At 45.4% G+C, this 26,470-nt stretch overlaps 3 protein-coding genes across 3 annotated transcripts in view; 2 read left to right on the top strand and 1 right to left on the bottom strand.

The window, feature by feature from the left end:
* The window catches only part of RHPN2 (rhophilin Rho GTPase binding protein 2), a gene marked incomplete at both ends in the record, with an annotated part of 57,607 nt that extends 45,559 nt beyond the window's left edge, over window positions 1-12,048 (top strand). Inside the window, 5 exons of the mRNA XM_079723903.1 lie at window positions 164-358; window positions 4,647-4,723; window positions 5,082-5,228; window positions 5,755-5,910; window positions 11,782-12,048. Of these exons, the coding sequence (XP_079580029.1) occupies window positions 164-358; window positions 4,647-4,723; window positions 5,082-5,228; window positions 5,755-5,910; window positions 11,782-12,048 (842 nt within the window). The remainder of the gene's footprint in view (window positions 1-163; window positions 359-4,646; window positions 4,724-5,081; window positions 5,229-5,754; window positions 5,911-11,781) is intronic.
* A 1,104-nt stretch (window positions 12,049-13,152) lies between these two features.
* On the bottom strand, window positions 13,153-15,748 carry FAAP24 (FA core complex associated protein 24). Its single transcript, XM_079723904.1, has 4 exons — window positions 15,634-15,748; window positions 15,373-15,512; window positions 15,053-15,205; window positions 13,153-14,314 (listed from the first exon to the last, which is right to left on the bottom strand). Exons 1-4 carry the CDS (start codon window positions 15,737-15,739, stop codon window positions 14,066-14,068), a joined length of 648 nt encoding a protein of 215 aa, XP_079580030.1. The 5' UTR covers window positions 15,740-15,748; the 3' UTR covers window positions 13,153-14,065.
* A 689-nt stretch (window positions 15,749-16,437) lies between these two features.
* Window positions 16,438-26,470, top strand: part of CEP89 (centrosomal protein 89) — a gene marked incomplete at both ends in the record, with an annotated part of 74,288 nt that continues 64,255 nt past the window's right edge. Inside the window, 3 exons of the mRNA XM_079723519.1 lie at window positions 16,438-16,476; window positions 19,559-19,665; window positions 25,521-25,679. Of these exons, the coding sequence (XP_079579645.1) occupies window positions 16,438-16,476; window positions 19,559-19,665; window positions 25,521-25,679 (305 nt within the window). The remainder of the gene's footprint in view (window positions 16,477-19,558; window positions 19,666-25,520; window positions 25,680-26,470) is intronic.

Here is a 26,470-nt window from a genome sequence, read left to right as displayed (position 1 = left end):
ATATTGTACACACATTTAAGAGGGACTGAAGCCATCCAGGCAGATCCTTCAGAAAAGAGAACATCCACCTTTCTGGGCAAATCCTTGGGCACTTGGGCTCTCCTTGAGGCCCTCACATTGCAGTTTACGACATGTGTCTGTGGTCTTCATTTTCTGTGGGCAGGCAAGTCCCATCTGTGCCGAGCTGTCACCCATCACGAGGAGTCCGTGAGGGAGGCCAGCCTGTGCAAGAAACTCCGGAACATCGAGGTGCTGCAGGAGGTGCTGTCTGCGGCACACCAGCGATCCCGGCTCAAGTACACCCAGCTCCGTGAGGACTATGACCTGCTGAGCTTGACCGAGGTTCCCGACATCATCTGTGAGTGGCCTGGGTGCTGGTGCCAGGCGCAGAGTGTGCCATGTGAGAGGCAGGGGCGCTCGGGCGCTCATCCTGCAGGGGCCGGGCAGACCCTCGCTGTGTGCCGGGCACTGGGACAGGGCCGCATGCTGCTCTTGCCCTGGAGTCCTCACCTCCTCATTCCCAGATCCAGGGCCTTCTTTACGGTCTTCGTCCTTGTTGACCCCTTGGTGGCAGCTGACCCCCTCCTGCCCCTCAACACACCACCTGTGGCGTCAGGGCCCTGCCACCTTGGTTCTTTTTGCCCTCACTTTCCTCTCCACCCTATTTGCTGACGGTCATGCCCAAATCCACCTCCCCTCCTGGCGTTCTTGCGGGTCTCCTCTCCCTGGTTTGCTTCCTCTAGATTCCTTTCCTTAAAGTCTCACGACCTCCCCCTGGGGTTCCAGCCACCACTAGTTAGGAGACCCCAGGAACTGCCTTTTGCCTCGACGTTTTCCCTATGCTCCATACCCACCCACATGCCAACTGCCTTCTGGAAAACTGCACTTTGCTATCTGTCTTTTACCTCCGGCTCCATAGTTTGAAAGCCACCTGCATCCTTATTCCTGCCTCAAGGCTTGATCTTTACCCTGTTTTCTCCATTTGCTTTCTTTTTTTTCTTTCCCCAGACAAAAATTATTTTTATTATGAAACAAGAAGTAAAATTTTCACTGATACCGTGAATCCAGTGGGTGCAGGGAAAAGTTTTTACTTTGGCAGTGAAAATTTCTTCAAAATCTAGTTCATCGTGTCTGTGTGTGAGTGTGTGTGTGGTGAGAACACTTAAGATCTACCCTCAAGTATACAATATAGTGTTGTTATAGTCACCGTACTGTGTTAGACCTCTAGAACTTACTCATCCTGCATAACTGAAACTCTGTACCCTTTCACCAACATTTCCTCACAGCACCCACCCACCACTGCCCCCGGCATCCAGCATTCTGCTCTCTGCTTCTAGGAGTTTGACTTTATTTATTATTTTTTCTTGTATGAGTTTCAGGTGTACAGCATTATAATTCAACATCTGTATACACTAGAGTGATCACCACCACAAGTCTAGTTACCGTCCATCACCAAAGAGTTGACCCTCTTCACCCATTTTGCCCATCCCTCCCCGACAAACCCCTCTGGTAACCACAAATCTGTTCTCTGTATCTATGAGTTTGTTTTTGTTTTGTTTGTTCATTTGTTTGGGGGGATGTTTTTAGATTCCAATCGTATGGTGTTTTTTTTTTCCTCTATCTGACTTATTTCACTTAACATGATATCCTCAAGGTCCATCCATTTAGTTGCAAGTCACAGGATTTCATTCTTTTTTTTTTCTTTTTTGTCTGAGTAGTATTCCATTGTATATATATACCACATCTTCTTTACCTGTTCATTCGTCTATGGACACTTAGGTTGTTTCCATATCTTGGCTATTGCAAACAATGCTTCAATGAACATAGGGTGCATATACCTTTTAGAATTAGTGTTTCATGTTCTTCAGATAAATACCCAGAATTGGAATAGCTGGGTCATATGAACTATGCTTACCTTTTTGAGGAATCTCCATACTGTTTTTCCATAGTGGCTGCACTAATTTACAGTCCCACCCACAGTGTATAAGGGTTCCCTTTTTTCCACATCCTCTCCAACATTTGTTATTTCTTGTCTTTTTGATAATAGCCAATTATAACACGTGTGAGGTGATATCTCACTGTGGTTTTGATTTACATTTTCCTAATAATTAGTGGTGTTTTATGTGCCTGTTGGCTATCTGTATGTCTTTCTTGGAAAAATGCCTATTCAGACCCTCTGCCCATTTTTTAATTGAGTTGTTTGGTTTTTTGTTGTTGAGTTGTATGTGTTCTTTATATACTTTGGATAGTAACTCCTTATCACATATATAATTTGCAACTGTCTTCTCCCATTCAGTAAATTGCCTTTTCATTTTGATGGTAGTTCCCATCACTGTGCAGAAGCTTTTTAGTTTGACGTAGTCCCATTTGTTTGTTTTTGCTTTTGTTTCCCTTGCCTTTGGAGTCAGATCCACAAAAATATCACTGAGAACAATGTCACTGAGGTTTCCACCTATGTTTTCTTCTAGGAATTATATGGTTTTAGGTCTTACATTCAAGTCTTTACTCCATGTTGAGTTAATTTTTGTGTATGGTGTAAGATAGTGATCTAGTTTCATTGTTTTGCATGTGGCTGTTTAGTTTTCTCAGCACCATTTATTGAAGAGACCATCCTTTTTCCATTGTCTGTTCTTTGCTTCTTGGTCATAAATTAATCGTTCATCTATGTGTGGGTCTATTTCTGGGTTCTCAGATCTATTCCATTGATCTGTGTGTCTGTTTTTGTGCCCATACCATACTGGTTTTTTGGGTTTTTTTTTTTTGAGGTACGCGGGCCTCTCACTGTTGTAGCCTCTCCCATTGTGGAGCACAGGCTCCGGACGCGCAGGCTCAGCGGCCATGGCTCACGGACCCAGCTGCTCCGCGGCATGTGGGATCTTTGCGGACCGGGGCACGAACCCGTGTCCCCTGCATCGGCAGGTGGACTCTCAACCACTGCACCACCAGGGAAGCCCCATGCCATACTGTTTTGATTACTGTAGCTTCATAGTATAGTTGAAATCAGGGAGCATGATACCTCCAGCTTTGTTCTTCTTTCTCAAGATTGTTTTGGCTATTCGGGATCTTTTGTGGTTCCATACAAATTTTAGAATTATTTGTTCTAGTTTTGTGAAATATGCCATTGGATTTTTGATAGGGATTGCATTGAATCAGTAGATTGCTTTGGGTATTATGGCTATTTTAGCAATATTAATTTTTCCAATCCACAAACATGGAATTATCTTTCCATTTATTTGTGTCTTCTTCAATTTCCTTCATGAATGTCCTATAGTTTTCAGTGTAGAGATCTTTCACTTCCTTGGGTAAATTTATTCCTAGGTGTTTTATTATTTTTGATGCAATTGTAAATTGGATTGTCTTAATTTCTCTTTCTGATAGTTTGTTATTAGTGTATAGAAATGCCATGGATTTCTGTATATTGATTTTTTATTCTGCAGCTTTACTGAATTCATTGATTAGTTCTAACAGTCTTTTGGTGAAGTCTGTAGGGTTCTCTTTAAGTAGGATTATGTCATCTGCAAATAGTGTCAGTTTTACTATTGATTTGGATGCCTTAACTTCTTTTTCTTGACTAATTGCTATGACTAGGACTTCCAATACTATGATGAATAAAAATGGTAAGAGTGGGCATCCTTGTCTTGTTCCTGATCTTAGAGGAAAAGTTTTCAAGACTTGTCATATATGGCCTTTATTATGTTGAGATTTGTTCCCTCTATACCCCTTTCATTGAGGGTTTTTATCATAAATAGATTTGAAGAGTTTGGCCATTTCAGATTCCACATATAAGTGAGATCTCGCTCCCCAGTACTGTGAGGGTGATACTAGTATCACCTGCATCTTAAAGATGAGGCAGTGGAGGCTTAGAGAGATCAAAGTCTTTGTTCCAGGTGACCAAGCTGGTTGGTGGAAACAGGAATGGTGCTCTGGGATTCTCCTTCATGGACACAGGCCACTTCCCTGGCCCCCTTGTCCACACAGTAGAGACAACGTCCACAGAGGGAGGGAGATGCACAGCTCCTGGCGAGGCTGTCTGGGGGTGGTGGCACCACTCTTGTAGTGGATGAGTAGCCTGTCTGAGCCCAGTGCTGTGTGAAGCAGTTTGTTTGTAAGAAACCACAGGGCCGTCCCGTGAATACAGGGGTGTGTCAGTCTTCTTGGCAGTGCCAGTCTTCTTCCCCATATTTTCTTTTTATACTGTTATTCATGTATACTTAGCCTGCACTGGGATTCTTTGTTAGACACTGACTAGCCTCATGGGAAGGGTTGGCTTGAGCCTGCCATGAATATGATAGTGGAGATTTGGCAAACCCACTTCTCACTCTGAAATCCTCACATCACACATTAATACTGAAGAGAGGAAGCCCATCTCACCCGAAACTGTGCTGAAAGCATGGTATTTCCGTAACAGCCACACCTGAAACGTAGGTTACTTCTCAGTAGGATTTTGTGAATACCAGAGGATGTCCCCTAGAATACAAATAAGCTCCTCGAAGGCAGGGGATTTGTCTTATTGTCACTACTCTATCCCAGCCCCAGAGTGGGATACAGCTCATAGTAGATACCCAAATGGAGTTAGCCCTGAGTTTTCAAGGATAACTTTCCATTACAGTAACATTTATGCTTTTACTTTTAATCTTCTTTTCCAGCTAAAACTGAGCGAGAGGTTGAAATTATACCGCCACAGTTCTCCAAGGTGACAGTAACGGACTTCTTCCAGAAGCTGGTATGTTGAACATTTATTTCATAATGACTTGAGGGTGAAGCTTTTTTATAAGTTGCAAGTATGTAAAAGGCTACTTTTAGATGTTTTTGATTTTTAATTAGAGATGTTATATAAGATTGTTTAAATTAAGATAATTTTAAAAAGATAATTTTATCTTAAGTATATTGGATCTTTTAGAGAAAATGGCAATTAACCTTCTTGTATGACTTTGTAGCACGTATTATCTCAGATGGTATCATTAGTCTCAGAGCAGGGCCGAATGAAATCTGTAAGGACAATAAGGCATCATTTCCTTTGGTTTTCAAAAGTTCCTGATTCAGCCTTCAGCTCCTACAGCTAATGATGCTCTATTCCGAAGGGCCCTTTATCTGTGTTTTCGGCTAATAAGAGATGGACGCCTCCTCGAAGCATTCACTTCACTGCAGAAGAAGGAGACTTGGGGTTCACCCTGAGAGGAAACTCCCCAGTTCAAGTCCACTTCCTGGATCCATACTGCTCTGCTACGGTAAGTGTGGACCCTTCTAAGTTGGGAGCAAAACTCACTGGCATCTTTGCAGACAGTGAAACTGGTAAAATATAAAGAGAGCTGCCCAAACAAATGTATGTGGGTGATTCAATTTAGGGTTCCTCTATGTAAAAGGCCTTGCTTTATGGGAAGGCCTCTCATACCTTTCTTGCCCAAAGAGAAAAGGATTAATTTTTGCCTTCTTGAAGCAAACTTGTGCAGATAACTATTTTATTAATGAACTTGGGAACTGCTTTAGGGATCTGAATGAACAGAACATTGACTTTTTTTTTTTTTTTTTTTTTGCGGTACGCGGGCCTCTCACTGTTGTGGCCTCTCTCGTTGCGGAGCACAGGCTCCGGACGCACAAGCTCAGCAGCCATGGCTCACGGGCTTAGTTGCTCCGTGGCATGTGGGGTCCTTCCGGACTGGGGCACGAACCCGCGTCCCCTGCATCGGCAGGCGGACTCTCAACCACTGTGCCACCAGGGAAGCCCTGACCTTTATTTAAATCATACTTTCATAGGTGGCAGGAGCCAAGGAAGGGGATTATATTGTTTCCATTCAAGATGTGGATTGTAAGTGGCTGACCGTGAGTGAGGTTATGAAGCTGCTGAAGAGCTTTGGCCAGAACGACATTGAGATGAAGGTCGTGAGCCTCCTGGATGCCACGTCGTCCATGGTGAGTGCTGATGCCCCCTGGCAGCAAACAGCGACGTGGAGGGAAGTCAGTGTGAGTCCAGCCCCAGAGGTCTTTATCCGGACCCCTGCCTCCTGCCTGCATTTGTAACGTGCCACAAATGACTGAACTCCTAAGCCCGTCATCACTGGGACGTGCTCAACTTGGGTCAGAGAGATCACTGGAAAGCTTTTTTTTTTAATCCTACAGATCAGCGGTCCCCAGCCTTTTTGGCACCAGGGACCGGTTTTGCGGAAGACACTTTTTCCACGGATTCGGGGTGGGGCGGGGGGATTGCTCAGGCGGTAACGCGAGCGATGGGGAGAGATGCGGAGCGGCAGATGGAGCTTCGCTCGCTCTCCCGCCACTCACCTCCTGCTGTGCAGCCGGGTTTCTAACAGGCTGTGGACTGGTACTGGTCCACGGCCCAGGGGTTGGGACCCCTGCTATAGATAAAAGAACCAATTGATTTATTTTTCTGGTTAAATTCTTTTCAATTGCAAAAGTAGTACATACTCATGATTTAAAAAAATACTGAATCGATACAGAAGGGCTTGAGATGATGTGTGGAAGATGCTCTCCGCACGTCGTCCGGGACAGTGTTAGCTGTTTCCTGGGAGATCTTGGGAAGCGTCTGAGCCTGTGCAAGTCCATGTGCACAGTTACATCCCTTTGTTTCCCCAAGTCGGAGGAACTGTGGCATACGCACTCTTCTGTGCTTGCTGCATTCTATTATGTACCTTGGACGCTTCCCTCTAGAACAGTATGTGTTTATTCATTCAACAAATATTGATTGGGCATCAACTGTGTGCCAGGCCCTTCTCAGGTGTTGGAGCTACAGCTGGAATTAGACAGATAAGGTCCCTGCCCGCACAAAGCTGGCACTAAATAAGCAATAAGTGGGTGTGATTTTGGGTAAGTGCTGTAAAGGAAATAAAATGTGTAATGTGCTAGAATGACTGGAGCTGGGAGGGGCTCCTGAGCAGGGCTTGCCCTGAGGCTTGAGTGACAGGAGGAACCAGCCATGTGAAGAGGTACAAGAAGAGCACGTGGGCAGGGGCACCAGCAGGTGCAGAGACCAGACCCTGTGGCAGGAATGAGCTTCACCTGCTAGAGGAACTAAAAGAAGGCCTTTCGGCCGGAGCGTCTTGACAAGGGCAAGAGTGGCGGGAAATGCGGTGGGAGGGAGGCAGGGCTTCATCGGCAGTGGACGGAGTTTGAAACCTTTTGAGACGGGGAGTGACGTGGCTGATGTTTATTTTAGAAGGCCGTCTTGCTGTCTGGAGGCCAGCCAGGTGGCCGCAGAGCAAGCTGGCTGTGGCAGTCACCCAGGCCAATGACGTTAGCACCGTCCCACTAGGGGGTGACAGTGGAGGTGGAGAGAGGTGGGTGCACCTGAGACGTAATTTGGATATAGAGCTGATGCATTTGTGGATGACTTGTATAAGAAAGATGCGGGAAAGAGAGAGGACTGCACAGGTTTTGGCTTGAACTACTGCATCATTTTTCTTAATGACGGGAGACGGGGCAAGGGTGAGGGAGGCCGAGGAGAGAGAAAAACAAGTGTTGTGTGTGGTTCGCGTGCCATTAGGCATCGGATGTAAAGGTAAAGTAGGCAGCTGGCTGTTCAGATCTCAGTTCAAGGCAAATGTCAGCCTAGAACTAAATATTTGAGGATCATCAGCACAGAGATGATATTTAAAGCTGTAAGATGCTAAACGAAATTACCCTCGAGGGGTTGAGGGTGGAGGACTCAACCCTGAGAGACACCACTAGCGTCTGGAGGTCAGTTAGAAGTAGGTGCGAAGGGGAGCGCAGACAGGTGGGATAAAGCGGGGCTTCTGAAACCAAGAGAAGAAAATCCTGCCCGGAAAGAGTGGTGGTTTGTGTTGAGCACAGTTAAGAGGTGGAGAATGAGGGAAGCAGAGCCATGTCTGTTATATTTGGCAGCAGGACAAAAGGACACTTTTCATGGGGAAATGGCAACAGAACTCAGACTTAGAGAGGGTTGGAGAGTGAATGATTGTGTGATTCCATTGGTAAGGAATGTCCAGAATAGGCAAACCCATAGAAAGAGAATGTAGGTTAGTGGTTGGTTGCCAGGGGCTGGGGCGTCGGGGAATGGGGAGTGTAACTGCTGATGGGACAGGGTTTCTTTTTTTTCTTCTTCTTCTTTTTTGGCTGCACCGCACAGCTTGCAGGCTCTTAGTTCCCCGACCAGGTATTGAACCCACGCCCCCTGCAGTGGAAGCACGGAGTTCTAACCACCAGACCGCCAGGGAATTCCCCAGGGTTTCTTTTGGAGGGGGGTGGGAATGTTCTGAAATTCACTAATATTAGTGGTTGCACAACTCTGTGACTATACTAAAAACCACTGGATTGTATTAAAATGGTGAATTTTATGGTATGTCAATTATAACTCAGTTAGAAAAAAGAAGAAGATAAAGTAGTCAAGGGACTCAGAGCATCTTGGGAGAAGGGATCATGAAAAATGGCACTTTTAGGGGTGGAATCCATAGCATTGCTACACTAGTGATCAAGGTCTCAACCAGAAACAAAAGAAGTTTGTCCAAGAAGAGGATAAATAAAAGTGCTGGGCTCTGGACTGAGGGCTGGAGTCTATTAGGCACAGCCGGAGAACCTGCAGCTTTAGAACGCAGCCCTGCCCCTGAAGAGACTGAAAGGCTTATCTGTTAGTCCTGTCACACTTCTATTTTATTTATTTATTTTTGTGTGTGTGGTATGCGGGCCTCTCACTGTTGTGGCCTCTCCCGTTGCGGAGCACAGGCTCCGGACGCGCAGGCTCAGCGGCCATGGCTCACGGGCCTAGCTGCTCCGCGGCATGTGGGATCTTCCCAGACCGGGGCACAAACCCGTGTCCCCTGCATCGGCAGGCGGACTCTCAACCACTGCGCCACCAGGGAAGCCCTCCTGTCACACTTCTGATTGAACCAGGCCAATGAAGAATCTGATGTAGGGGTGAAAGCAAGGGTTCTGTATTCAGACTGCCTGCATTTGAATCCTGGCTTTCACCAGTTCCATGACCTTGGGCGTCAGAGACTTGCTCTGAGCCTCGGGAAAATGGAGAAAACCATACGTAGCTGGGATACATTTCAATTCATAATAGGTGTTAGGAGAGTAATAACCATGACGTGGCTTTTCTTTTCACCCAGCATGGACTTTAGATAATTGAGCACTGGGTTTTTTTGTTAATTTTTTTTTTCTATTTTTATTGGAGTATAGTTGCTTTACAATGTTGTGTTAGTTTCTGCTGTACAGAAAAGTGAATCAGCTATACGTATACATATATCACCTCTTTTGGGGATTTCCTTTCCATTTTGATCCCCACAAAGCATCGAGTAGAGTTCCTTGTGCTGTACAGTAGGTTCTCATTAGTTATCTATTTTATACATAGTAGTGTATATACTATGTAGTATATATAGTAGTGTATATACTATGTAGTATATATAGTAGTGTATATACTAATAGTGTATATACTATTGTATATACAATCCCAATCTTCCAATTCATCCCACCCCCCTCTTCCCCCCTTGGTGTCCATACGTTTGTTCTCTACGTCTGTGTCTCTATTTCTGCATTGCAGGTAAGTTCATCTGTATCCTTTTTCTAGATTCCATATATAAGCGATGTCATACAGTATTTGTTTTTCTGACTTACTTCACTTTGTATGACAGTCTCTAGGTCCATCCATGTCTCTGCAAATGGCACAATTTCGTTCCTTTTTATAGCTGAGTAATATTCCATTGTATGTATGTACCACATCTGCTTTATCTATTCCTTTGTTGATGGACATTTAGGGTGCTTCAATGTCCTGGCTATTGTAAATAGAGCTGCAGTGAACATTGTGGTACATGACTCTTTTTGAATTATGGTTTTCTCAGGGTATATGCCCAGTAGTGGGATTGCTGGGTCATATGGTAGTTCTATTTTTAGTTTTTTAAGGAACCTCCACACTATTCTCCACAGTGGCTGTATCAATTTACATTCCCACCAACAGTGCAAGAGGGTTCCCTTTTCTCCACACCCTCTCCAGCATTTATTGTTTGTAGATTTTTTGATGATGGCCATTCTGACCGGTGTGAGGTGATAACCTCATTGTAGTTTTGATTTGCATTTCTCTAATAATTAGTGATGTTGAGCATCTTTTCATGTGTTTGTTGGTCAGCTGTATGTCTTCTTTGGAGAAATTTCTATTTAGGTCTTCCACCCATTGTTTTGATTTTTTTTTTTTTTTTTTTTTTTTTTTGCAGTACGCAGGCCTCACACTGTTGTGGCCTCTCCCGTTGCGGAGCACAGGCTCCGGACGTGCAGGCTCAGCGGCCATGGCTCACGGGCCCAGCCGCTCCACGGCATGTGGGATCTTCCCGGACCGGGGCACAAACCCGTGTCCCCTGCATCGGCCGGCGGACTCTCAACCACTGCGCCACCAGGGAAGCCCTGGGTTGTTTTTTTGATATTGAGATGCATGAGCTATTTTTTGGAGATTAATCCCTTGTCAGTTGCTTTGTTGGCAAGTATTTTCTCCCATTCTGAGGGTTGTTTTCTCATCTTGTTTATGGTTTCCTTTGCTGTGAGCACTGTTTTTAACTGCTGAGCCTCTTCTTCAAACAAAAGTAAATCATGGGAACAGTAAAGCCCAGTGCTCTGGCTGAATTGGTTGCCTGCTACCCCACTCTCTCTGGATTACGGTGGGGATCCCTAGTACCTCTCCATGGAGCACATTCTGACTACCACTGATGTTGTGGAAAGAACCCTAGGCTTGGAATCAAAGACCTGGAATCAGGCCCTGCCTGCTGTTAATAAGCTGTTTGACCTTCAGCAGGCTTCATGGTCCTCATCTGTATAATCTAAGATTTAGACGAGTGCAGTGGTTTCCAGCTGTGCTCCATAAGGCCCTGAGTGTGTCAGAGAGGTGCCCCAGGAAGATTTGGGGACTGGGTAGTGGGGAGCATGCTGGATGAGGACAGGAAACAAGTGAATGAGAGAAAGGGAAGACTTGTGAAAGGGAGCAGAGATATTGCGGTGGTAGCTGGGAGGGGGACGTAGGGGTAAAGGAAAGTTTTTCAAAGGTGTGTGTGTTGATGGCACAGTTAGCTTGTGTGCAGATGGGAAAGGTTTAGGAGACAGGAGAGCAGAAAGGAGGGGATACCTGGAGGAGAGAGGGGGTGAGAGGGTCCAGGCACATGGGAGGGCATGTCTTTAAACTGGTGAAATAAACAGAACTTAATGGTTAAAATGGTAAATTTGATGTTATGTTTATTTCACGTTTAAAAAATTGGAAAAATGTAATATCCTCATCACCATGGACCCTGTACTGTCATTAAAGAGAATGAAGTTGATCTCTATCTGTTGGTGTGCGCTGAAATCCAGGATACATTAAGTGAAGAAAGCAGGGTGCGGACAAGTGTGTGTAGTGTATTCTTAAGGAAAGACAAATGGTGATGTATACTTACACACATATCAATACCTGTATATGAACGTTATCTCTAAAAGTGTAACAGATAGTGGTTACCTCAGGGGAAGAGCCTGAAAGCCCAGGTAGGAGGGACACCTACTGTTCACCTCATGCATTTTCATATCATTGACCATGAGTATGTATTACTTTTTCAAATGTAATAACCTTAAAAGGTAGTGGTCTCTAGCCTGAATTACTACTACTGAGTATATTCCTTAAGAATTGTCCTTGTCGTTAAGAACCTAATTCTATATAAGCATTTGTCACTGAGTTTCAGAATTATGTCAACGTAATTTTAAAGAGGATGCTATGAGTGCGGAATCGGAGTCTCAGACTTCGCAATCGTTTCTCTGACATCTTGACTTCTAACACCTTTCTCTTTCCTTTTCTGTGTGCAGCATAGCAAATGTGCCACATACTCTGTGGGAATGCAGAAAACTTACTCCATGATCTGCTTAGCCATAGATGATGATGATAAAACTGATAAAACCAAGAAAATCTCGAAAAAGCTGTCCTTTTTGAGTTGGAGCACCAACAAGAACAGACAGAAGTCGGCGAGCACCTTGTGCCTCCCATCGGTTGGGGTCAGGGTTGCGGGGCCTCCGGTCAAGAAGAAGCTCCCCTCTCCGTTCAGCCTTCTCACCTCCGACAGTTCTTTGTACTAACGTGAGGAAACAAAAGCGTTTCCCATGCTGACTCGGCCTTCATATTTGTGCCATAGCAGAAAATTTCTAAATATTCTCAAATCCCATTTTCTCACAGCATAAATCTACAATGATGTGTTTTTAATAATGACAGTAACAAGAAGCCTCTAGAAATTTGTGGAAAACAAACTTATTAGGGGAGTCTCACCATATTGCTGCAAGTTATTTATTATATAAAGTATTGTAAATAGAATAATGTGGAAATATGGCTGTTTTTAACGACTATAATTAAGACTCTTAGTTACTTACTATCAGAGTTAAATTAGGATTTCCTATACTGGTCCTATTTGTAAGTTTCCAGACTTGGGTGATAGATAATTCCTTAACTCAGAATTCAGATGACCCCAAATTAAGGCAGGGCAAGGGACAATAATGATAGACTTAAATTAGTGTTACTAAAAACTGTCCCAAAGAGCTCCTTCCTAAGGGGAATTCATTAACCTAAAACAACAAGATTTTACTATTATTTCTAAATAATATGAATGCTGTTTCCAGATAAAGTCTAGTGCCAAATTTGTCATGACTTATTAGATATAAAACCATTTAGGAACAACTTTTCTTCTATTTTATGTCATTTAAAAGTCGCTAACACAGTGGCAGTGTTAGATGAAGATGCTGTCTACAAGGTAGATAATATACTGTTTGATACTCAAAACATTTTTCATTTTGTTTAAAGTAGAAAGTACATAGTTGTATATTTTAAGAGTCTTTAAGAAGGGTTAAAAACATTGTATAAGGTCAGGATGTAAATGATTCAAGTTTAGAGCTCTATTTGACTTTTTAAAATGACATTCTTACCAACTGATTTCTCTTGCTAGACGTTGGATGACACTGTGACTCTAATTAAAGATTCACTGTTGGCATAGTACAAGTTATATAGCTTTTAAAAATAAATCATTGACATGTAATTTTGAGAATTAACAAACTTAAATATTTTCTAGTGTGTAATATCAAAAGGGAAGCAACCATATTTGGGAAAGTGTATCCATTGCTCTTAGGGCTATTTTTGTATAAATATTTACATAAATGCATTCATTTGCCTGAGTTAATGGTTTCCACTTTGATTTCACTTTAATTCCCTCCTCTTTCAAATCATTTTTACCCTAATGCACAAAATGTTTTTATTGTATTTGATTTTTAAAAATAACTAACATTTCACAAAACAGGACTTAGCTTTCAAGTTATCTTAGTATCCCTGAAAACATATAGCCTCTTTAATTGTATTTATTTTTTGAATGAGCAGTTGTACATTTTGATCCCCAGGCTCTCCTCTCTGGATGCAGCTGCCCCTGCCATTTTCCCGTGTCTCTTCCCGTTGTTGGGCTATACATTTACAAACACATTCTTTCCCTCCCTCGCACACATTGGCTTTTTATTTTAAAATGGGAACTCTGGACTCCAGGCTTTCTGTGTTCAGAAGTCATGCTCAGTGATTACAAACAAACTGTGCCACTACCCGGAAGGGAGGGATGGAGGGAGAAAGGAAGGAAGGAAGAAAAAAGGCAGTACAATTGTTTGTTTACACTGGCAGCCACCCTCAAAGCACAGGTGTATTAAGACCAGACCTGAAGAACAGTGGCTCTGCCAGAAGGAACAAGTGCTTCATTCATTGTAGGTTTGTTTCCTTTAGACGGTCACATCCACCACCTTCCATGATAGATACAGGTCAAGGTCGCACATTAAAATCTGCCCAAGCTGGCTTTTTGCTGAATCTTGAGAGTCCCTGTTTAAACCGACTCCCTTAGGAAGGTGTCCACCAGCCCTCTTCATGCTAGCAGGATGCGGGCAGTGCCATCTGGGGCACACTAACTGAAGTAAATACCTGAGCCCAGAAAGCAGGGCAGGACAACTGGCAGGTGCCATTCAGGCCTCACTTCATCCTTCCCTAGTTTCTGTGAGAGGAAATATTGTTTCTTAATGTGAAAGAAAACAAGATCCTGTGGTTCGTGGTGTAAAGGAGATGCCGTGGGAAGAGCCATCACCTGGACCGGGTGAAGAACGCATGAATGTGCTGGGCCACTGATTGTCCAACCACCGGCTCCAGTTCTTGGATGGAAGCATTACTTAGTTGCTGGATACTTGGAAACCTCTGAAGCAGGAGAGGAGCTTTAACTTTCCCGACTCCTGGGATCTGTTGCACAGTTCGAAGGAGGGCTGGCTCAGAGATCAGAGCCCGTTTCTTCCTGAGAAAAGGGTTCTTACTGGGCTCTCTGGTTTGCTCTTCAACCTGAACCGAGATGAAAGGAAAAGCACATGAGTGCCCTCTAGAAGACTGGAGGTTTCTTAAAATTTTGTTTTGTGGAAATATAGTTTCTCCATTCGGTTCAGCTTGATTCACCACTGCAAATATTCTCATATATACCATGAATATAATTTTTCAGGCATCAGTAAAATTATTAAAAGATGAACTATATGGAAAACCACTAGGTTAAAAAAAAACAACACATGAACTTGCAGACAGAAGTGCTGATGCTTAACAAAAGATACATGGCGGGACTTCCCTGGCAGTCCAGTGGTTAAGACTCTGCCCTTCCAATGTAGGGGGTGCAGGTTCGATCCCTGGTCGGGGAACAAAGATCCCACATGCCGCGTGGCCCGGCCGAAAAAAAAAAGAAGAAAAAGATACATGTGGATGAGGCGAAGAAGCTGTTGACAATGTCACCAGCCTAAGTGCAGAATAGTGCATGATGGAGTCATCACAGCGCGGGAGGCTAAAATCAGGTCTCCAACTTGTTTGCTCTGTTACATGCTTGCCTAGAATGGGGGGCAAGCTCAGCTAGCTGCAGAGGCAGCTTCTGAACTTAAATTCCTCAAAAAGGTTTTAGAAACCAAACCAGTCACTGATAGAGATTGACCTGATGGATTGTACCTATAATAAGGGCAGCTGTCAGAGTAACAGGTCCAGGAAGGTCAGTCAAGAGTCCTAACACAGGGCTATTGTGGAGGAGTAGGAATCAGTACTTACCAACTGGATAATGAGACAGGACGCTTCCGTCTGGCTGGCCACTGGAAGCAACACCATCCCAAGATCCAGCACAGTAAATTTCTGTACGGCTGGAAAGTACTGTTCACTCATCTGCGTTTTTTCAACTACTACAATCCCTTGAAGTTTACTGGACTTTAATGAAAAAAGAAAGGAAATTATTTTGTAACAAAATTCCATTCAAGATTAAGAAGCTATCCAAGGGTGCTTGGAATGGCCAATGGTTTTATATAAATTATTCCAAGGGATAGACAGGGGGGATAGAAGTCAATTTTCAATTGTTTCTTTAATTCAGTACTTACGTTTCTAACCCGAACAAGCCTCCTTCTGTAGCCATTTCCTGCCACCAAATCAGCTTCGGTGATATAAAGAATGCAGGATCTGCTAGACAAGTAAAAATCTACCGGTGTCAGGCCATCCTCAAAAACGAGTTTAATTTTCCCTTAAAATACAGAAAAGAAAATAAGTTCCGTGAGCTTTGGATGAAAAGACGGCAATAGGTGTAACGTTTTTAAAAAGTGGGCTGAGGTGAGAGAGGGCTTTAGTAGAGGGAGCCCACCGACCTTGCATTCCCTGTGCCAGCTGTGACCCGCGCCATTTCTCATTGGCCACAATGTGCCCAAACGGCACGTGCATGGGGCCTGTGCCATCAGGGGTGTTCCCTTCCATCGGCGGCCTGGATCTAATGAGGGGAATACAAGACGGCACTTGAGCAGGCTCTCCGGCACACGGCCCCGCATTCCACTCCCAGCCCCGGCCTCTTTGGCAGGGGCCCGTCTGCAGAGTGTTCTTTAAGAGGCTTGATTATTAGCCAAAGTCTAAGAACCAGGAGATTCCTGTCCTAGAAGCCGCGTCCCTCATTTACGTCACCTGCCTGGCCCCTGATACTCCCGCGTCGTGGCTCCTCCATCCAGTCCAGGGCGGGGGCCGAGCCGGCCAGGAACCAGTTCTGGGTCTTCCGCGACATTACCTGCGGCGCTCCACTTCCGGGGTCTCTCCTGCGCACTCTCCAAGTCCTTCATCCTGCCGGCCCTCTGCCTCCCCTGGCGCCGGATAGGCTATGGCCTCAGAGATCGACACGTGACTGGCCAATAAGAGAATGGACAGCGCACACTGTCCATTCAGCCCTGGACAGGATTTGAGAGGGACCCGCTGGTTGCCATGAGCGACGGGTGTGAAGTAACCTTCGCTCTGATTGGTCTTGGGAAAAGCAGAGCCAATGGCAGACGTGGTTGTTGCGAAGTCCGTTGCGTACAAAAGGCGTCTGGCGCTAGGCCAGCTGGAGGCGGCCCACTTTAGGGAGTGGTACTCGGCTCTGAGTTCTGTTTGTCAGTCCAGTGCCGGTCTGGCCAACCCCCGCAGCAAGGATGCTCCTGGGGTTCCGGAGAGGCGGCAAGAGGCAGTTTGTAAGTATATCTGCGCCCGGCCTGCGCTCTGGCCCGTGGGGCCGGGAGTTAAGTGGGAAAAGGTTGGGATTTGGGATGGAGGCAAGGTAGCGGCCCAAGAGGAATTGGTTTTTCTTTCGAGAAGCCCTGAAATTTCGTGTGTGGAACACGGATCCTCTATCCCAGTGTTGATAGGACTCGCCCTGTCTCGCCTGTAACTTTCGCTCCGGTGTCGGGGAGTTCACTCCTGCCGGCACAAACTTGCTCCACTACTGAATATTCCTCTGTGGGAAGTCATTCTCGATTCTTTCCTCCGCCACGCACCATGTACACCCCACCAGCAAGTTCCATAGATTCCACCCACCAAATGCATCTGGCAGCCGTCCCCGCTCCCACCCCGGTCTCCATCATCTACCTGCACTGCTGCAGCAGCTCCTCCCTATTTCTCGGTCTCCGTTCCTGCCCTTCCCCTAGGTCCGTTCTCCACAAAGCAGCCAAAGCGATTCTTTTAAAATGCAATTCTGATCGCGCCCACTGCCCACAAGTCACACACACAGACGCTCCAGCTCTTCCCACCTTTAGGTTTATTCAGGCCTTTGTCTTTGCTCTTTCTTCTGCCTGGAATGCTTCCCTCCAGACCTTACCATGGCCACTCTGTCACTGCGGGCGCACACTTCCAGGCTCATTCTCTGACCCCTCCTCCTAGGATACTTCTTTGTAACCACTGCCCCCCACCCCAGTGGCGTTGCTCCTGTCTCCCTTTTCCATACTCGCCTGGTGAAACCCCAGACCTACTTACATCCAGTTCTCCATAAACTTAATACTTTAAATACAGAGAAAGCATTTTGATAAGGGTACCCCTGAACTCCGTTTCAGATTGGGATCAGAAAGCATGTCTGACAGCTTCCTGTTCTCAGCCCTATGACCTGCTGAAGTCATTTTAGACAGGTGGATGTTGAGAAGCAAGGAAGGCATAGCATAGTTGAAGCATATTTTTCCATTGCAATTTTGCTAACTCAGCATCTTTACTGAGGTTTTTTTTTGCGTTACTGAGTTCCTACTGTGTGTGTGCCAGAGACCCACCATTGATTGACAGCCTGTGGCCCCAAAGGCTAAAGGGTAGACAAACCTATAAGTCATTCAGCACAAAATGGTGAGGGAAAAAGTGCTGAAGAGGCATATACCAGGGAAGGGGCAGGAAAGTCAGCCCAGAGAGTTGACCTGGGCCTTGGGAGGAGCAAGGAAATAGAATTCCAGGTGGAGAAAACAGCACGTACAAAAGTCTGACAAAGAGTCATTTGCTTTGTGGGAACAGGAAGGCAATTCTGAGTGCTACAGCATGTGTAGGGATGAGGAGGGCCCGCCAGAAAAGAATCTGGGGCCATTGATAGGAGCCAACTGATAGCAGCCTTAGCAGCCTTCTGTGCCAGGAGAGGACATTTCTCTGTCAACCCAAGAGTTCTCATGCTGAGTTGAGATAGGATCATCCTGTGTTTTATTAGAGACTAGAGGCAGGAGAACCTAGTAGTTAGGAAATGTTTATCGTGGTACAGGGGAGAAATGTTCAGCATACTTTGGGAGATTCACTCCATCCAAAAAAAAAAAAATAATAAACAAAACTCATGAGGTCTTTTTGAAGGACCTTCTGGATGCCAGCCCCTGGGGATTCAAAGGTGAAGAAAAGCCTTTCTTGTCCTTGAGCGTCTCCCAGGCAGTGGGGGATGAGGGAGGCGGCAGACAAGTGTATATCCTGGAGAATGGTGGGATACAGCGGTGGCTGCTCTGGAATACCTGCTCTTGGGGTTGGCCATGCACGTGGGACTGGGTGTGTGTGTGGGGGGAGGGCTGCAGAAGGCATTTGGAAGGTCTGCTCGTCCCTCACTCCTGAAGGATGCCCAGACCCCTGGCTCTTCCCCTTGGTTGCACCTTCCTTTCCGCCCCCGTACCTTGTGCCCACCCCAGCCTGATTAGTCTTCCCTGGGGCCACTTTCAGTGGGTGCTTCTCACTAGGTCACAAGATCTCCTTAGTCTGGTCTCAAAACTCTTAAATGGAAACAGTCCCCACTCTGACTCCAGCTCATTTTTCTAGCCTCTCCAACTCAGATGCCTCTGTATTTTAGCGAACTGGAGTGCTTATTTCTAGAACACTGCCACTAACGTCTTGCTTCATTCCTTTGTTCCTGTTCCTCCCTCCTTCTGGAATGCCTTTCTATCGCATTTCCCAAATGTGAGAGCAGTGGCCATCTTTGAAGACCCAGTCTAAATGCTCTGAGATTTTCTCCATCAGGACATCAGCGGTCCCCTTGCTGGCCCCCAGATCTGAAGGAGCCCTTCCCTCCCTGGGTCACCTCAGCACTTTGTCTTTACCTCTCCCTTGGCACTTCCCATGATTCTGTGTCATATTATAAATATCTGGGTGTTTCTCCTCTGTACTGTCCCTCCTTAAAGATGAGGACAGGTTTCTTCACTGTCATGAAACGCTGTCATGGCGTTTTGCCTCTAGTAGATACAAATGAATGGCTGGTGCACAGGAAATGAAGATTGGGTTACACTCAGAAACTTCTCAGGGCCTCCCAGTTGCCTAAAGCAGGGTTCTCCGACTTTCATTGTGTGTGAGAACTAGTTTTTGTTACTCTGCATCTTTGAGATAAACTACCTAAAATCCTTATTAAGCCCCTACCAGGTGTTAGACAACGTGCTAAGTGCCAGAGTTCCAGGGTTGATAAACACAAGAAGGTTGCATACTCTTAGGAAGCTTCCATCCGGCTGGGGGGTGTGGCAAGTGAGTAAGTAGGGTCATCAGGGGCAGTGCTGTGAGACCAGTTGGGGGTGCTGGAGGGTGACTCTGCGGGATGGTCAGGGAAGCTGTTCTGAGGAAGGAAGAGCCAGAGGATGCCCACCGAGGGCAGCTGTATGGTGCTCCCTGCATGGGCACGTGTGCCTGGCCAGACGGGGCTTGAGGATGGCAGGGGGAGGAGTGGACCTCCTGGTGTGACTAGATCCCTGGGTGACCAGTGCAGGTGTTCCCTCCCAGGCCCAGGGAGGTGTGGTCGCAGTCCCCAGAGATGATCCCATTGACCTCTGCTGGGTTTCATTTGTGCAGAAACGCATCATCCATGGCCTTCTCCCTGCAGCCAGCATCGCACCGAAGCCAGCTGTGCCCCGCACACCTCCTCCACGCAGCCCCAACCCCTCTCCAGAGAGACCAAGGTGAGTCTTGGGTGAGCAGGCACTGAGGTCACCCTGAGCTCAGCCACCAAGTGCTGGGTCCCGGCACTGTTCAGATGGGTAAGAAAATCACAAGGAGGGTGATTAGAATCATGTCCTTTGAAATACATATCACGGTTCCATAACGAAGCACTTAATATGGTTTCTCCGTGGGATAATGGTCTATTCCTTTCAGGTCTGTGGAGTTCTCACATGTCATAATTGAATGCAGTTTTTCAAAATATAAAACATTGAAGCACAAATATTTAGGTTGATAGTATGTTAAAAGGAATTTGAAATGTGCACGTAATTTTCTTTTTAAACACAAGTCTGCCTTTCAGAAGAACTGCTTTGCAGGAAGGAAGGAGAAGTGAGCTCGCTTGCCAGGGCCCGAGATTCCCCTATCCCTCAGTGCTCCTAACACACCAGAGAACTGCCTTCTTTTATACCTAAGACCGCTGCCTATGCCCTCCAAAATTTTAGGCACAGGAGAATTTTAGACTTTCTTTTTAATCCGTAAAATACATGGATACATGGCTCAACTGTTAACAATGAGAAATAATTTCACTCAAGGGTGGTACCTTCTTTTACTGTTCTTTGAAACTGGAATATTGTATGCCTCCTGTTAATAAACACTTGGAAATATTTTCAGTGTTTGTTTTTTCCTTTGGTACAATCTTGATAACAAGAATAGCCATTTATTAGTGTTTCCTCTGTGCCAAGGACTCTGGTCAGTGCTTAAGAAGCACTGTTTCATTTCATCCTCTCAACGATCCTGTGAAAGAGGTCCCATTGGCGTCTCTGTTTTGAGCTCAAGTGTTAGTCATTGGCCCAGGGTCTCACGGCTGGTGGGTGGTGGCATCGCTGCGATGGACTTGTAGGCCTGTCTGGCGCTTCAGTGTCTGTGTGAACATCCCTTAAGTTGTGTCATTAGAACTGAAATGTTTATGCAGCAGCAGTAGTGAGAGAGTTAGCTTCACGTTCCATTATAAAGCAGAAAAACAAAAGACCACGTCATTTCGCGGCAAGCATGCTGTAGACTCGTTAGAAAATCTTTGTAGTCTCCTGTGTTTTCCAAAAATCTATTTCTGGATTATAATCTTTATTAGCCCCAAATAATCAACATGGTTTTGGCAAATTTGGCCGATTTCTGGGTTATTTTACTCTAAACACTAACATTCAAATTAACCTCTGACGTTATTCCACTTCGCGTCTAGCGTAATAGTGTAAGAATCTTCCAGCAATCGTTTCTGTTTCCTCCTTCCCATCCTTTGCTACTGTCGTTATACGTTTTAATTCTATATGTTATAAACCCCACAATATGGTGTTCTTATTTTTGCTTTAGATAGTCTTTTATCTTTTTTAAAGCAGTTTTATCATATAATGGGTGTACAATAAACTGTACATATTTAACTGAATAATTTGATGTTATGACATATGTTTATACCTGTGAGACCATCACCATAATCAAGATAATACATGTATCTATCATCCCCTCAAGTTTCCTCATGCCCCTTTGTAATTCCTCCCTCCTTCCCCCTCTCACTTCCCATACCTCGGCCCAGCCCACCCTCATCCCCATCCCAGGCAGCCATCGATCTGCTTTCTATCACTATAAGATTAGCCTCCATGTTCTAGACTTTTATATAAACGGAATTATACACAATACTTATGCTGGGTTCTTTCACTCAGCATAATTATTTTGAGATTCATCCATATTGTTGTGAAAATCAGTAATTCATCCTTTTAATTGCTGAGTGGTATTCCATTATATGAATATGTCACTGTTTGTCCATTCACCTGTTGATGGATATTTGGGTGGTTTCTAGTTTCTTGGCTACTAGAAATAAAGCTGCTATGAATATTTGTGCACAAATCTTTGGACCTGTGGTTTCATTTCTCTTGGGTAAATATTTAGGAGTGGAATAGGTGGGTCATATACTAGGGATATATTTAACTTATTAAGAAACTGCCAAACTATTTCCAAAGTTGTTATTCCATATATGTTCCCACCAGCAGGGTATGAGTTCCATTTTCTTCACGTGCTCACCAATACTTGGTTTGATCGGGTGTGTGTGTATGTCTGTGTCTGTGGCTTTATAACTATTTGACAATTAGCCATTAGCTCTCATTCACATTGACTGTCTATAGGTTTTTTTTGGTTTCTATTTATTTATTTATTTATTTATTTTTGGCTGTGTTGGGTCTTCGTTGCTGTGCGTGGGCTTTCTCTAGTTGTGGCGAGTGGGGGCTACTCTTCGTTGCCGTGTGCAGGCTTCTCATTGCAGTGGCTTCTCTTGTTGTGGCGCACGGATTCTAGGTGCGTGAGCTTCAGTAGTTGTGGTGTATGGGCTCAGTAGTTGTGGCTCGCGGGCTCTAGAGTGCAGGCTCAGTAGTTGTGGCACATGGGCTTAGTTGCTCCGTGGCATGTGGGATCTTCCCAGACCAGGGCTCAAACCTGTGTCCCCTGCCTTGGCAGGCGGATTCTTAACCACTGCACCACCAGGGAAGTCCCTGTCTATAGGTTTTTGAAGGTGGTGACAGGTGCATAGATAACAATGTACAGAGCTTGTTTGGTGAATCTTCATCTTCATTACACTTTCTGGACAACCATACTGATAAAGTATGGGATGTTCCTTATTCCTTTGGACCAGACAGTTCTGTTGAGCCTGGAGTCCATGTGCACATCTGTGGTTCCCGTCAACTTCCTGGCGTATTTCTGGATCTCTTCAGGTGTCCAAGGGGCACCTTTCTTGAAGCTTGCTCCATGGATGTGCTTGTGAATGTTGGTGGGTTATTCTCTGGTCACCACCTCATTGATGGCAGACTGGCCCCTTCTCCTCTCCACCCTTCTTTGTGAGAGCCATTCTGCCAGGCCCAGGTTGAAGGGATTGTCTTAGCCAGTCTTTTAAATTTTGGACATTCTAATAGGTGTGTAGTGGTATCTTTATGGCTTTATTTTGCATTTCTCTAGTAACTAATGGTGTTGAACATCTTTTTTTTTAAAATAACTTCATTTATTTATTTATTTTTGGCTGCGTTGGGTCTTCGCTGCCGCTCACAGGCCCTCTCTAGTTGCGGCGAGTGGGGACCACTCTTTGCCGCAGTGCGCGGGCCTCTCATAGTGGTGGCCTCTCCTGTTGCAGAGCATGGGTTACAGGCGTGCAGGCTTCAGTAGTTGTAGCATGAGGGCCCAGCAGTTGTGGCTCACGGGCTCTAGAGTGCAGGCTCAGCAGTTGCGGTGCACAGGCCCAGCTGCTCCACGGCATGTGGGATCCTCCCGGACCAGGGCTCGAACCCATGTCCCCTGCATCGGCAGGCGGACTCCCAACCACTGCGCCACCCGGGAAGTCCCTGAACATCTTCTCATGTGCTTATTTGCCATTGTATCTCTTCTTTGGTAAAGTATCTGTTCAAATCTTTTGCCCACTTAAAAAAATTGGGTTTTGGGCTTCCCTGGTGGCACAGTGGTTGAGAGTCCGCCTGCCGATGCAGGGGACACGGGTTCATGCCCTGAACTGGGAAGATCCCACATGCCGCGGAGAGGCTGGGCCCGTGAGCCATGGCCGCTGAGCCTGTGCGTCCAGAGCCTGTGCTCTGCAACGGGAGAGGCCACAACAGTGAGAGGCCCGCGTACAGCAAAAAAAAAAAAAAAAAAAAAAAAAAAAAATTGGGTTTTGTTCCTATTACTGTATATATACACTATTCTGGATACAAGTTCTTGTATCACATACAAATCACATACAAATATGTGATTTGCAAATATTTTCTCCCCATCTATGGATTATCTTTGCATTTTCTTAACAGCCTTTCAGAGAGCAGAAATTCTTAATGTTTATGAAGTTCAGCTTGTCAACTTTTTCTTTTACGGATCATGATTTCAGTATCATATCTAAGAAATCTTTGGCTAACCCAAGGTCATAAAGCATTTTCTCCTATATTTTCTTCTAGAAGTTTTATAGTTTTAGCCTTTACATTTAGGTCTATGATGCATTTTGAGTTAATTTTTGTGTATGGTGTGGGAGGTATAGATTCAAGTTCACTTTTTTGCGTGTGGGTATCCAGTTGTTCCAGCACCGTTTGATGAAAGTTATCTATTGCCATGTAAGTAATTACACCAAAACTTAGTGGCTTTTTTTTTCTTTGCCATGCCGTGTGGCTTGCGGGATCTTAGTTCCCTGACCAGGGATTGAACCCAGGCCCTCGGCAGTGAAAGCACGGAGCCCTAACCACTGGACTGCCAGGGAGTTCCCAAAACTTAGTGGCTTAAAACATAAAACAATAGCATTTTTAATCTCATATCTTACTATGCTCTTTAAGTTATTTTTTCCTCTCTGTATTTCATTTTGGTTATTTTCTATTGTTTTACCTTTAATTTCACTAACCTACTGTTAATCCCATCCAGTGTAATTTCCATCTCCTGAAGTTCAAGTCTTTTTAATAATATTCCATGTCTCTACTTACCTTTTGGAACATATGGAACATAATTATAATGACTGTCTTAATGTCCCTCTTACTTCTAACGTGTCAGTTCTGAATGGGTTTTGATTGATTATTCTCTTCATTATGGGTCATGTTTTTCTGTCTCTTTGCATGCCTAGTTTATGTACGTTTGCATACTAGACACTTTTGTGAGTTTTACCTTGTTGAGTGCTGGATATTTTTATATTCCTATAAGTCTTCTTGAATTTTTTTCTGGGATGCAGTTAAATTACTTGGAGCCAGTTTGATCTTTTGGGTCTTGCTTTTATGATTTGTTAGGCAGGGTCTGGAGCAGCGTTCAGTCTAGGGCTACTTATTCTCCACCACCTTTAGAGTACCCAGTGTCCCATGAATTATAATGTGTTCCCACCTGTCTGGTGGGAACAGTCACTGTCCCCAGCCCTGTGTGAGTACCTGGCACTGTTCCTCTCATCCTCGTGGATGGCTCTCCCCCAGCCTTACCGCAGTGTCCTCACACTCTTGCACTGACGAGCATTTTGCTGAGCACTCAGGGCCCTTCTGCGGGTTTCTGGAGTTCTCTCTGTTCAGCTCTTTCCTTTCTGGTCTTCTGTCCTGCAAATTTTATCTGCCTTGGTGTTCCCTGACTCTCCACTCCATTTCCACACCTCGTCCTGGCTCCACCTCATTTCCTCCTCCCTGTGCTGTGACCTGGAAGTTTTCTCAGGCAGTAAGCTGGGACAATTAATTGTTTATTTTGCTTTTTCAAGCGGGAGGGTAAACCCATTACTCTGTCTGTCCTTTATTATAGTTTTGAATAATTTGCAAAATTTTCAAATTCCTTTTCATTTCTATCTTTTTTTTTTTTTGCGGTATGCGGGCCTCTCGCTGCTGTGGCCTCTCCCATTGCGGAGCAGAGGCTCCGGACGCGCAGGCTCAGCGGCCATGGCTCACGGGCCCAGCCGCTCCGCAGCGTGTGGGATCTTCCCAGACCGGGGCACGAACCCGCATCCCCTGCATCGGCAGGCGGACTCTCAACCACTGCGCCACCACGAAAGCCCCTATTTCTCCTTTTTTTTCCCGCATTCTGATCTTTCATTTTAATAGGAACACGACTTGAATATAGACTGCCTGGATTACAGACCTGGTTTCATCTCCCGTTAGCTAGGAAAGCTTAGACAAGTCATTTAACGTCTTTGAAAAATGGAGATGACAGTAATATCCATTCATACAGTTGCTGTGAGAATGAAGTGAGATTGTGCGATGGCACATAACAGACTACAGGCACGTAGCCAGTAGATACACACCGAACACTGTAGAACTGAAAGTAAACCTTGATTAATTCACGTATCCTGTTGTTCAACCTTCAGCTTGAGGGTTCGTGTCTCACTGGCTCACTGGGATGTTTTTGTCCATAGATCTGCTCTGGCTGCAGCCATTCTAGCAACAACATTGACTGGCCGGACTGTTGCCATTCCTCAGCCTCACCGGAGATCCCACTCTGAGAGTGACACGACCTACCTTGAAAAGGACAGTCTCATCGAGCCCTATGCCACCACCTCGGAGCTGAGGCATCAGTAAGGACCATGTCACGGGTTCAGCTTCCTCTCGGGGCAGAGGCAGGGCCGTTCTGAGCATGTGTGTGTGCATGTGGGTGCATATGACTAGGACTAGAGCTTAGTACTCAGGTTTTCATCTCCAATGTCAAAGGGATACTGTCTTGGGACATTCATCGGTCTTGAATTGTATCCGAATTTTCCCTAGAGTGGATCTTGTTAAATTATGGCTTGTGAAGACACCGGTTGCTTTCATGGCAGCACTGAGCTGGTGACTTCCGTGTTGCTTTTAGCCACAGCCGAGATGGTGAGAGCTGTCAGTCTCCAGTTCTCGTGCCTCTCCTCTCTGAATGGTCACACTGAATTTACCTTTGTTGACGCCTACTGTAGCCTTTCTTCTTTAACATCACTTTCTCTACTGCTTGAGCTGGCATAGAGCTGACACAGGGCCAGGAGTCAGGAAGGTTTCCTCCTGAGGGAGAGGGCATTGGGGGAGAGCTGCGGGCTCTACAGAAACCAACTGGGAATGGGTTGGGAGGTGGTCAGTGTGGGGCTGGGATGAGAGAAGAGGGAGCATGACACACGTGATCAACTGAAGGAAGACATTTGTGGCTGGGAGGAGTCAAGTGAGGTGGGGAGTCATCCGAGATGGTGCTGGAGGAGTGGGCAGGCTGGGGGTGCCTTTGGTATCCTGTTCTGAGGTTTGGTATCTCCCCCAGGAGCAGTGGGAAGACCCTGAGGACTTTAAGGGCTTGTGGGGTGGAGGTGGGGGATGCATCGCCAGATTTGCCTTGTATCTGCCATGTTTATTC

This window comes from Hyperoodon ampullatus, assembly GCF_949752795.1.
Source record: "Hyperoodon ampullatus genome assembly, chromosome: 18".
Lineage (NCBI taxonomy): Eukaryota > Metazoa > Chordata > Mammalia > Artiodactyla > Ziphiidae > Hyperoodon > Hyperoodon ampullatus.
Note: the sequence above shows the minus strand (reverse complement) of the source record. Positions and strands in the feature narration are given on the sequence as shown.